This window comes from Kryptolebias marmoratus, linkage group LG2 (genome assembly GCF_001649575.2).
Source record: "Kryptolebias marmoratus isolate JLee-2015 linkage group LG2, ASM164957v2, whole genome shotgun sequence".
Taxonomy (NCBI): domain Eukaryota; kingdom Metazoa; phylum Chordata; class Actinopteri; order Cyprinodontiformes; family Rivulidae; genus Kryptolebias; species Kryptolebias marmoratus.
In genome coordinates this window covers 2,261,186-2,273,307 of record NC_051431.1, presented here as the reverse complement: position 1 = coordinate 2,273,307, position 12,122 = coordinate 2,261,186, and the positions used below count along the sequence as shown (strand labels likewise).

The 12,122-nt window shown below is 43.3% G+C and overlaps 2 protein-coding genes across 4 annotated transcripts in view; one reads left to right on the top strand and one right to left on the bottom strand.

Moving 5' to 3' along the window:
* The window catches only part of sae1 (SUMO1 activating enzyme subunit 1), a 26,178-nt gene extending 23,354 nt beyond the window's left edge, over nucleotides 1-2,824 (bottom strand). Inside the window, exons 1-3 of the mRNA XM_017436264.3 lie at nucleotides 2,606-2,824; nucleotides 1,993-2,104; nucleotides 1,183-1,356 (exon numbers count right to left, since the gene is read on the bottom strand). Of these exons, the coding sequence (XP_017291753.1) occupies nucleotides 1,183-1,356; nucleotides 1,993-2,104; nucleotides 2,606-2,697 (378 nt within the window). The 5' untranslated portion in view covers nucleotides 2,698-2,824. The remainder of the gene's footprint in view (nucleotides 1-1,182; nucleotides 1,357-1,992; nucleotides 2,105-2,605) is intronic.
* Nucleotides 2,825-4,318: 1,494 nt separating this feature from the next.
* zc3h4 (zinc finger CCCH-type containing 4) overlaps nucleotides 4,319-12,122 on the top strand; it is a 13,518-nt gene continuing 5,714 nt past the window's right edge. The window contains exons 1-8 of one of the 3 annotated variants that reach the window (XM_017436295.3): nucleotides 4,319-4,626; nucleotides 8,383-8,683; nucleotides 8,760-8,867; nucleotides 8,956-9,154; nucleotides 10,065-10,207; nucleotides 11,224-11,320; nucleotides 11,401-11,537; nucleotides 11,623-11,730. In XM_017436295.3, the coding sequence (XP_017291784.1) occupies nucleotides 4,547-4,626; nucleotides 8,383-8,683; nucleotides 8,760-8,867; nucleotides 8,956-9,154; nucleotides 10,065-10,207; nucleotides 11,224-11,320; nucleotides 11,401-11,537; nucleotides 11,623-11,730 (1,173 nt within the window). In that variant the 5' untranslated portion in view covers nucleotides 4,319-4,546. Of the gene's footprint in view, nucleotides 4,627-4,675; nucleotides 5,717-8,382; nucleotides 8,684-8,759; nucleotides 8,868-8,955; nucleotides 9,155-10,064; nucleotides 10,208-11,223; nucleotides 11,321-11,400; nucleotides 11,538-11,622; nucleotides 11,731-12,122 lie in introns of those variants that run through there. The other 2 variants (XM_017436293.3, XM_017436296.3) reach the window with 2 other exon arrangements.

Below are 12,122 nucleotides of genomic sequence, written 5' to 3'. Positions count from 1 at the left end.
CACACACACACACACACACACACACACACACACACTCACACACACCCACACACACCCACACACACACACACACACACACACTCACACACACTCACACACACCCACACACACCCACACACACACACACCCGTGGAAGCAGAGTAAAGTGAAGTGCTCTCCGCAGCAGACAGACCTCCTTCTGTTTTAGTTTTTATCTTCAGCCTTTTAGAAAATTCTTCCACATCCTCCCTCAGTCTGTCCCACGGCTCACCCCCTGTCCCCCCCGTCTCCGTCCCCGTCCTCCCCCACCCTGACCTTAGTGAGACAGCCAACAGGAGGACAAACGGTCCGAACAGTCTTGGTGTCAGCAGTGAGAAAAACTGAGATCCAGACGGAGTTTAAAGCTGATTTCTACTTTATGTAACGTGTAAAAAAAGCCTAAACAGCGTCTCATAAACCGAGATTTAAAGGAAGGTTTGTCGTATTATGTTGGGACTAACAGCTGAAGGATTAAACTCCAGAAAAAAAGAATAAATGAGGCTTTGAAGTTTCCTTACAGCCCTTTTCCAACACAACTTGATGCATTTCATGCTGCAGAAAAACCACTTTTACTGACATTATTCAGCCTGTGTTGATGTAAACAATAACAAAGTTAAATAAATTAAGATTTATGTCCACTCTTCACAGAACAACCGACAGATACAGCAGCTCAGATTAATTATTAGACATTAATTTTAGGTCAACAACAAACAAAATAGAACCAACTTCATATTTAATGACTGTCATCTATAATCAAACTACAGAAACAAATTAAATGTGCAACAATTTAACCAATAACCAGAGGCAGAATCAGTCCTCGGTGTAAAAACAAGACTGTGTCAAAAACATTTATGTTCCAGATGATAAGATCTCACTCAGAGATCGTGACGCCCGAAGAGCCTGAAGGAAGCGTTAAAACACCCTGATAGTGGAAATTATTACACGAGTGGGTCGAGAGGCTCATCAAAACAAAACAAGCCGAGTTTTACGAGTTAAAAGCAGCATCTAGTGGCCAACATGAGAACTGAGACAAAAGGAAATGATTTTTCTACTGAATTCTTCCTTCCTTTTATAAAAAATGATATATTTACACAAAGAACTCCATCAGAGGTTCATGAATGTCTCTGATTTGTCCCAAAGTCCCTCCGTCCTGCCTTCTCTTACCGCATCAAACTGCAGGAAGAAGTCGTCCGGTTTGTCCTCGACTCTGTCCGGGTCGGCGTGCACCTCCACCATTGGGTTCAGGTTCTGCGCTCGCTCCAGTGAAGCCCGGGCCCGGTTCTGACCCTGAGCCGACACAGGGACCAGGAACTGAGCTCGACACGAGTCCTCCGACACCTGAGAGACGCACAAGCGGAGAAGTCAGAACAGCCGAAGAAGCTTCCTGACAGCGAACCTGAAGAGATTCTCCTTTTCTTCTGATTTTGTTCGACTCGAATTCAGAGAGAAACTATTTTTATAACAACACAAAGACAGAATTTTCATAAAGATGGTTAAAAATAAATAAAATAAGGAAGAAAATCTGCACGATTTGTATCTCATAATGTCTGTTATTGTGTCCTTAAATTAAAAACGTCTAAGCAGAATTTTCTGCCAACTAACACGTGTTTGGTCACCTTCAGAAACAGTCAACAAAGTCCAACAGTTCTGTTGTTTTGTATTCATTAAGCGTGGACCCACATTTCAAAACTGCCTAAAACCACCGCAGTAAACTCTTTCAAACTGCAGCATTTAATCTAGTTCAGAATAACCTTTTTATAATTTGATTTCAGTTTGAAATGAGCGACTTTTATGAGTAATAAACGCCACTAAGTGATGCTTTGCCAACAGAGCCACCTAGTGGAGGTAAAGGAGAACTACAACCATGAAGGTGCCACAGAGGACTTTATATGAAAATCTGACATTTGGTTCAAATCTGCACAGTGTTCTCTGGACTTGGACTTGTTTGTGTTCATTTCAGCAGGATAAGGATACCTGTTCGTGATCCAGCAAGGTGAGCCCTTTAACTCCAGCCAGGATTAGGTTCTTGGCCACTTCAGCTCCGAGACCACCCAAACCAGCCAGGAGGACACGGGACCCCCTCAACCTGCAGGGATCATAACACAGAAGCATTCATGATCTGTTTGAATCACCGATGTCTCAGAATCATGGGATGTAGAAGGTTTGTTTACTATTAAAACCAGCCAAAAATTGCCTTTTTGATTCAAGAATTTCATATTCCTTTTCTCCAAAAGCTTAAAAACCTCGTGACAATCTTCTTAAATATCAATGCATATAATAAACTGATCAGTCCGTTCTTATTTCTTATGAAAGTTCAGCCACTTCGCTGATTCTAATTGAGATTATAAACATGTGAGTCATTGTTTTGAATGGATAATTCAAAAATTATGGTTTGTGCAAGCACACCAGAGGAAGTGACATTTGCTACAAAAAAACGTACCTTTGACATTATATATCTCATTAATGTGAACTGAGAAAGGTCGAGCATTTTATTTTATAAAAAGGTGCAAAAAACAGTGCAACGGGTAAAAGGCTCCGCTGCATCGGTTAGCCTTCGCAGCTAACGGAGCTAACGGAGCTAGCTCACCTCTTCTGGGCATCGAGCCCCCACAGCCGGATCTGTCGGTCATACTGAGCCGCTTCCTCTTCGCTGATGATCGGGTCCTCCTTCTCGATCATATCGATTATTTCCGTTCGCTCTGAAAGCCCGAATTACGGCGTGAATTAGTTTTCTTTTGAGAAGCTACAGATATGAATGGCTAAAATGCCGCGAGCGTCCCGCTGAAAGGTCGCTGAATGATTACGTCAGCAGTAAAAAAAAACACTACACTCGAATTAAGGACATTTCTTATATTTTGACACATTTTCTTCAGTTTTTCTTTATTCGACCGTTTATTTGATTAGACTAAAACTCAGTTTCAGTTTTTTCTCTTCCCCTCAGTTTTTAGTGTTTATTTGCCTGATTTAATTCATATTTTCATGCTAGTCTCAATTTTAAAACTAGCTAATCACCAATAATTTTCACACTGCTGGTCATTTATTAAACCTATTTGAAATAATTCACAGAATATTCTCTGTCTTGTGCTGTTAAATTTGAAATGCTTTTGTTCTGGGCTTTTGTCTTTTCGACAGGGAGGTATTTGGGTAAAATTTTCCCTCAGTTTAGGCTTCAGTAAACAAAGCCCTTTTTAAAACAACCTCTCTTTGGTGAAGAAATAAACCTCTGTGAATCCTGTTTTAGTAGAATTATCTGGTTATAGCAAATACAAACACTGTGTGATCATGAGTTGAACTATACTGATTTGTAATTATATCAATAATCTAAATTTAAAAAATTTAAAATGGGCTCCTTGTCATTTCAGATAAGATAATAATAACTAACTACAAGCACTTTAAGAGCACAAACTTCCAACGTTTGATCTCGATCACCACAACAATGCAATCATTTGGGTTTTTTTTTGACAATTTACTAAAAATTTCATGAAAATCTGTTCATTATTTTTTTGAGTAAACAACCAAACAAGCAAACAAACACTACGGAAAACATAAACCTCCTTGGCTGAGGTCAAATATAAAAATAAAGCATGTGTAATTAGACAGCAGTTTTGATTACATTTTGATTTAATCACTGACCAAGATTAACTCAAGAATACTGACCTCTGTCAAAGATAAATAAAAGAAAAGAAAAAAGGATTTTAGCTCTGAAGATGGATTGACGTTGAAAGTTATTCACTTTTAGTTAGAGCCACAGACCGCCTTTCGTCCAGTTTTCGTGACTAATGTTTAAATCTATGACATCCCTCACTGAAATAAATTTAGAGACAAAAGCTTAAAAAAGACAATACAGTACACCTTCATGTTCATACGGCAAACAGGAGTCTAACATTTGTACTGTGCCGATGGATTTAAAACTGCAGCAAATACAAAATACAATCATTCCATACATAAAAAGATATATATAGCAAATGTGTTGTTTGTTCTAGGTCTTTTTATTGGGCTTAATTAATTTTAGCATATGTTCAAAATTGATTATATGCACATTGTTGTGCATATGTCAAGAAGGCAAATAATTAGGAAGATTCTGGCTTACATTATCCCTAACAAAGGTAATTTGTATTGTGTAACTGACAGGGGTCAATGTTAATCTAACCTGATAATAACAGGAGATCACTGCGCCTGCGAGTCAAGATCCGGGCTTAATTCACACCCGGGTCGAGCCGTTCGGTAATTTCCGTGAGGTGGCCTACGTCACGATCTGCCCTTCGGAAAGCCCGCCCCCTTTCACTTTGGAGAAGACAGTCGGCCATTTTAAGTTTATCAGTCGTCATTTCACATCGCTACAGTAGGACGGAGAACGTCAGGATTCAATTTCAGCATATTTCTCTTACAACTGTGGTGGAGAGTTGCCTACTATGAACTGAATCTCTTCCTAAAACAAAAACAAGTAGATTGTAGTGAAGTGACGCATAAGCCAGTAGACTCCAGTGTCGAGTTGTAATTTTTTGCACCTCAATGTAGCTAGAGGGAAATGGCTGTGGAAAGCATGACTGTCCATCCAAACTCCCCAACTACCAACCACGAACACAACAGTCTCCTGACTGACGAAAGGTCGAGTAATTCTACAGTCATTTAAATGAAATTCTTTATTTGTCCTGTGCTTTTACACAAAAGCCCGGGGTTTCTCTCTCTCTTTTTTTTTTGTTTTGTTTTTTTGTTCTCTCTCAAAGGGATTAAACTCGCCTTTTCTGGAAAACGGGAGGTAAAGAGAACGGCCATGTTGAAACGACAACTGGAAAGCCTAATTACCAACTGGAATAACGTTCTTTATTCCCTTTTTATTCGATTATTACAATCAACGACCAACCGGCTGAAGGGAACCGTTTAAGGAGAGAAAAAAAAGAGACGAGGGCGAAACACGATCATTTTAAACTTTAATCGTCTCTCGGCAGTTTTAACTTTTAACGAAAACAGCTTTTTATTGCTTGTGCCCATCGTCGAAAACGAGTTTTGACTTCACTGACGTTATTTAAATTGTGTATAATTTTGGCGACAGCTGCTGCCGGAGGTGGGCCCTGTTTACGGGCTAACGTTAGCCTGCTAGCTCGAGGGGGAGCTAACGGCTTTAGCTGTTTGCGGTTCTTCGGCTGACAAAAGCTCGTCGCGACATCGCTTTACAGCAGCGCTAAAGCGAGATTTTCACGGCAGTTCGACTGCTACGTGTCGTTTGGGCTTTTATTTGCTCTAAAAAGTCCGCTTGGACGTCTTCGGTGTGCCAAATTAACTGCGCACTTTGTGCTCCAACACGAGGGAGTTAGCTTCCTTTAGCTCCCTTCAGTCCTCGAAACCTTTGGTAGTCGCGCCCCTTAAAAGCTATTTATTCTCATTGTTATCTGGATTGATCAACGTTACGGTCGTGATATATATATTTAAATAACTCCCCCCCATTTTCTGTTTAAATTCACATCCGAGCCCACACTGACTCGTCCCAAACAGTCCAAAAAGTCCCCCAAATGTTTTAAAACGTCTGCAAAGCATCCCAGAAGTGTTTCAAGTCAAACACAAAGTTACCCCTTTTTTCTAATTCTGCCCCCCATTTCCAAACCCCACAGACCCCACTCAGTAGAGCCCCTGAAAGGTTAGGGAAAAAAAAGGTTGTTTTTTTTTTTTAAATGGCAAAATGTGAAGGAAACCAGTCACAGTAAGTATTCCCCATTTTAATCATGGCCCTTTGCTGCGATAATTATTAGATTTATCGAGTCATCTGCAGCTGTTAATGTGCTATATGGCTTTTTAATACTCTGTAGACCAGAACAATCGTGTGCTAAAATTAGAAAATGTGCCATAGCTGGTTTCTACTAAGATGTATAAAGAGATTTTCTTGCAGTTAGGTGTAGTTTTCATTTATAACAAGGAAAATTTGGCGTAGTTTAAGTAGATGTTAGATAGTTCAGCCCGTGGAGGGTTTAAGTAATAACAGCTTTTTTCCCCCCTTCTGCAGATCTTTAATATAAGTTTGTATTGGTGGATATGAAGAGTGTCAGCTGGTAAAAGTGTTGGGATGTCTGGATGGAGTTTGTTTGTGTAGTTGTTGGCTTGGACAGGACGGAGAGGCCGCCGGCGTCTGTCCTCGGTGAATCCCAGTCGGCCCCCGGTTCACAGCGACCTGCTCGTATAATACAACCAAATCCCCACGCCGTCACAGAGATGTCTTTGTGTCCCGTTTGTCCGTCGGCACGGGGGACGGTGGTCTCAGAGACGTTCAGGACAAAGAGATAAGACGGCTAAAGCCAAGTTTTCTAGTCTAGGACCAAATATGATGTCAGATCTTGTTTGCTCAGAGCAGATATTTGGGTTCTGTCTGTTGACTCTAGGTTGCCCCAGAAAGACGCGTGTTTATTTTTGTTATCGTGACAACTTTTGTCGCGTAAAACAGAACAGAGTTATCCTGACAAGTCACGTAACTAACATTCAGACACATTAAAGGTGCTTACTGCAAACTGAAATCGAACACGCGACAGGTAATCCTGAACCACGTATACTGAAATGCAGGTCTGCAGTCGGTGTAAACAAAGCACGTGGCTGGCTGCGGTCTGTAGGTTAACAAATATGGCAGCTAAATTCACACTTTGACTTATGTTCAGTTATTACCACAAACGCCTGTGGTAGTCAGCGTCTGGCCACTGATTTACACTTTAAAGACTGATTCTGTTTCTTTGTGGTTTTTCTGTTTTTGTCCAGTCGTTGACTTTGCAACGAGGACCTTTTTATACGTTAAAAGTTGGTATTTTCAGTCAGAATCTCAGCGCAGCGAGGGGTCGAGGGCGGCTCTGTTTGTTTGTGATGGAGGTTACGAAGGACGTGGCGGGTGCCGGCGTACGGCGCGGCAGGTCAGCCGTTCCCGCCACCTGCTGCGTCTCAGCATTCAGGAGGACAAAACCCGTTTCTCAGTTGTCGGATCTTGTTAGAGCATAAAAACCATCTCTTTTCACGCCATCCTGGCCTAATCCCTCAGCTGCGGACGGCTGCGGACGCTGCTTTTAACCCTCTTCGGATGCCGGCCTTCGTCGGCGTTCGTCTCTTTATCGCTTCACTAAACTGCTGCGAATCGTGTTCAAACATCCGGAGGTGGATTAAACTGTTGGAAGAGCCTCGTGATCGTGGCTCAGCAGGTGGTTCCAGACTCTTGCGTGTCTGATGCTTTCACCTTAAAGCTACTTATCACAAAGTCAGGAATATAAATAAATCCTAAAATAGGAAACAAAAACTGCCGCATTTTCTCATGTCAGTGGTTAATAATGTGTCCATGAATCACAAATGAGTCATTTGTAAGGGTGGAGCCTGACAGTTGTGACGTGTTTGTACGCATTTAAGTATGCAGTTATAAAGATAGAAGCCGCAGGTTTGAATCCCGATCTGCCTTCACGGCGTTCCACCCCGGATATTTATTCCTGACGAGTCGTCTTCCTCGTTCAGCTGCAGATTCACTCTGATATTTCAGCGAGACGCTACGCTTGTCCAGTCCTCCATGTTTGTTTACCTACAGAGACTGCAGCGTTTTGTTTATATTGAGTGCAGACCCGCATTTCAGAATTTTATACGTGTATCTGGAGTAAACCCTTTAAAAACGGCACCGTTTCATATCGTCCAGGGTCACTTTTTATAGTTTACTGTTTGCAGTGAGCACCTTTAAGTCCTTTAGCTCCAACTTTGACATTTTGGAAACATAATTTCTTTTTCTTTTATTGCACGTTTTGACTGATAATGTGTTGATGAACTCATATGACGGTTAAAAAAAGACTTTTTTGTGTTTCATGATGTCGTTTTTGGCTGATTTTGAAGGCTGGTCATTTTTGAGAGGATTAATCTGTGCAACAGTTTAAAGAGACACATTCACGTCACAAAATGTTGTATATTTACAACAAATACTTATTTCCTTAAAACAACTTGTTGTGGGGGTGAAAGGAGCAGGTACGACCTGATGAAGCTTCACTTATTTGGACCCTGGGCTGCAAAATTTAAATATTTATATCTCCTGTTAGTCTGGGTAAATCTTTTATTTATTCTTTTTTTGTTCTCATTTTATTCGCATCTAATCTAACTTGTGTTTTTACCTCAAACTACATTTTAGTTACATATTTATAACCTCTTATTCTCTTACAATAAACTACTTAGACTAAAAGATACAACTCTAACCCTCCTGTAATTGTTTGGTTTTTGATTAATCAAGCCTCTGTGCAGATTTTAGTTTTTTAATTGAACTTTTTATGTTTTCCTTTAAATTTATGTCCTAAAACTTCAGAACTTGTTGCTCCAAAGGAAACGAGAACTTCTGTGAAACTTTAGGTGTTTTTTTCTCCCAAACAGGGCAGAAGATGGAGAGCTGGAGGAGGGTGAGCTGGAAGACGATGCAGGAGACGGGGAGGGCGAGGAGATGGGGGGAGGCGCCGCCGCGGGACAAGGTGGAGACGGGTGCGATGAAGCGGGCGGAGGAGGCGAAGCGGGAGGGGAGGGCACGGCGGAGAGGCCTCGGCGAAGTAAGGAGCGCCACGCCAGCAGCGAATCGGGCGACGAGAGAGCGCACCGACGCAAGAGGAAGAGGAAGAAGGAGAAGGAGCGGGAGAGGGAGAAGAGGAGGTCCAAGAAGAAACGCAAATCGAAACATAAAGTACGAAAACAGAAACGTTCAGTTTCCTGCCTTCGTCTGGAGAAAATGTTGACAGTTTGGTGACTTTTCTCTGCAGCGACACGCCTCTTCTGACGACGACCACTCGGACTACAGCGATGACTCTGACTACAGTCCCACTGAGAAGAGGAAATACAGAGACTACGGTGATCAGTACGGCCCGTCAGTAAGTCCGACACTCAGACCTTCCCTCCGGAACCAAACTCACAGTAAAATGATTCCTGGTTCTGATTGGGCTTGCTGTTTGTTCGTAGTCTCACGGGGGCTACGGCAGCTCGAAGAAAGGCGGCTACATGAAGATGGACAAACAGAGTTACGGAGGCTACGATGACTACGAAGAGGACAACTATGAGGGAGAGGAAGATGAAGACATGGGGGAGGAAGATTACGACGACTTTGCCAAGGAGCTCAACCAGTACCGCAGGGCCAAGGAGGGGGGCCGCGGCGGACGAGGTGGGTCCTGTTTTACTTGCATCGATTCGTGCTTCTCACAGCATCTTATTTCATCCTTTCCTCGAGTCGAGACGCTGAATAAACACCAACCATCAGCTCCAAAGAAACGCAGTGGTTTACAGAGTGGTTTCCACTCTGTAATCCTTTCAAAATAAAGTGCGATGACGAGCGGACGCTGGGACGTTCTCGTTGTTTCTGTTTTCTTTTTGTTTTTTGGGCGCGGTAAAAAAAAACCCAGACTGTTCTCTTTTCAGGGGTCTCCACAGCGAGTCGTCCTCCTCCATCTGTCCTCTGTCCTCCATGTCTTCTCTAACTGCATCCATATCTGTCCTCTTTGTCTCTAACATCCTTCTGTCCCTCCTCTGCACATGTCCAAACCATCTCAGTCTGTCCTCTTTGTCTCTAACATCCTTCTGTCCCTCCTCTGCACATGTCCAAACCATCTCTAACTTTATCTCCCAGTCCTTCAACCTGTGCTCCTCTGATGTCCTCATTCCTCATCCTGTCCATCCTCGTCCCTCAACATCTTCAGCTCTGACACTTCCTGTTCTGTCTCCAAACCAAACAACATGGCTGCTCTCACCACTGTCTGGAAACCTTTCCTTTGACCTTTGACCTTTGCTCACTCCTGAAACTTTTCTCCATCCCTCCTGGACTCTCTCCTTCACCTCTTTGTTTTGACAAACGCTGGAAGCTCTTCCTGGTGCAGCCCTCACCGTTTACCCGGACTTGGGACTGGCATGAGAGACACACCGTCCTGTCCTCCTTATTGGCTGGTTTCCCAGTCTAAAATAAAGCTGATATTTATTAAAATGATCTAAATAACCAGGATGATGTCACACTGTTTGTAGTTTAGCTCTGATTGGTTCCGTTTGCTCGGTTCTCTATTGCTGTCTTTGCGTCTCTGCAGGGGGCCGAGGCCGCATGAAGAGCCTGAGAGGCCGTGGAGGGATGAGGGGAGGGAGGAGAGGAAGAGGAGGGAGCAGGGGGCGAGGAGGGAGAGGAAGAATGGGAGGAGACGACGATGGAGACGGTTATGGAGAGGAAATGGAGGTAAGGTTGATATAGGTATAGTTAATATTAACACACACAGAGTGCTTGCACGTCACCGTTCCAGATGTTCGCTGCGTTTTGTTCACCTCAGAAGTCAGAACTTTACCGAGTTCCAGTTTCAGCTCCGGAAACCTGTAGGATTTCCTGCCAGGCGAGCTGCAACTCTGTGCGTTAAAACATCCTCACTGCAGCCTTCATGTGCAAATCCGCCATGTTGGTTTTTGAGGCTGTGGCTGCTCAGGAATCTCTGATTTTCCGAGTCAGAATTCCAACTTGGGGGGGGGGGCATTCCTGTTGATTTTTCCATCTTTTAACTCAGAAAATCAGACTTTCGGGTACCAATAGAACGCAGATTTGGAGGTTTAAAAGACGCAAAGGAGACAAACTAGAAAATAAAGATGGCAAACTACTGCAGAGTTTCTCCAGCTCCTCCTGGGGCATTCCCAAGGCGTTCCCGGGCCAGACGGGATCACTCTGGGTCTGCCCCGGGGTCCTCGTAGTGCAATGAGCTCAGAAAACCTTGAAACTCTCCAAACTGCTGTCCATTCTTCTCCCCAACCCACCAGAACACCTCAGGTTGCAATCTGCCACGACTTCAGGTCATCCATGTGTAGGTAGGTGACAATATCTGGGAAAGCCGGGAATGCCGGGGAGAAGCTCTGGATCCGCACTCAGCCAGCTGTTCCAGTTTTTTTGTAATACCGCTTCGTCGCTCTCCTTTCTAAGCAGTCCTGGTAGTTTTTGGTAGGTTTGATGTTTGTTTGTTTACCTAAAACATCTTTAAAAGATTCATAGTAGATTTTAGCCAATCACCACTTTGTTTATCTCCTCTTTAGTGGCGCTGCATCCGGGACTTTTTGTATTTGGTGACATCGGTGCAAGCACTCTGTTTTTATTATCTGAATTTAGTGCAAAACTGTTAAAAAAACCCATTGAAGGCAAATAAAACCTTTTGGTTTGAAGCTTTTATTAAAGTTCCAGCCTGTGATGAATCAGTGACTCTTTCCCTGTTCCAGTATGGAGATGATGACTATGACAACATGGGCGACGACGACTACGATGACTACTCCAAAGAGCTCAATCAGTACAAAAAGTCCAAAGACAGAGGCAGAGGTGTGTGAGTTTTACTCTGACTGCCTGTAAACCTTCTTGTGTTTCTCAGAAAACTGACACTCTGATCATTTCTCACCCAGGAGGAAAAGGAGGCCGCGGCCGAGGAAGAGGTAAAGGAGGGCGGGGCATGATCCGAGGAGGAAAAGGTCGAAACCGAGGGAGAGGAAGAGGCGACATGGGCAACGACGACGACAACAACGGAGACATGGACAACGGGGTAAAACTGCAGAAGACGCTGAAACAACCCTGACATCTGAAAGCGGCTCTCTGTTAACATGTTGCTGCCGGATTGTGTCATCCAGGACGGGGTTGATGGTCCGGGAGCAGGGAGGAGGCACCACAACGACAAACACCAGGACAAGAAAGGAAAGGCCATCTGCAAGTACTATATCGAGGGGAGGTGCACCTGGGTAGGATTTCGCATGTTTCAGTTTCAACAAGGCGCACCGACTTTAACACTTTCTGTAGGGCCTCCCAGTTGGATAACGGCTTGTTTTTTAATTATCCGCTGCTGCTGAAAAGCTGACCCCCACAGCTAACTAACATTAACACCATCTGGCCTTTTATCAGTCCCTCCTGGATTTCACAGGCATTTTTTGTGATTGTTGCGGCTAAAATGCCTGATTTCACGGGGTATTTTCCTAAAAGTTTCGATTTTTTTCTACTAAAATCAATAAAAAACCATAACTTTTAATATCTAAACCAAAAATCCTTCCTAGTTTTGTAAGATAATTCCCAACAAACATTGACATTCTCAAAAGGTGCTTTATTTGAGAACTTTGATAGCTTCTAAACTGACATT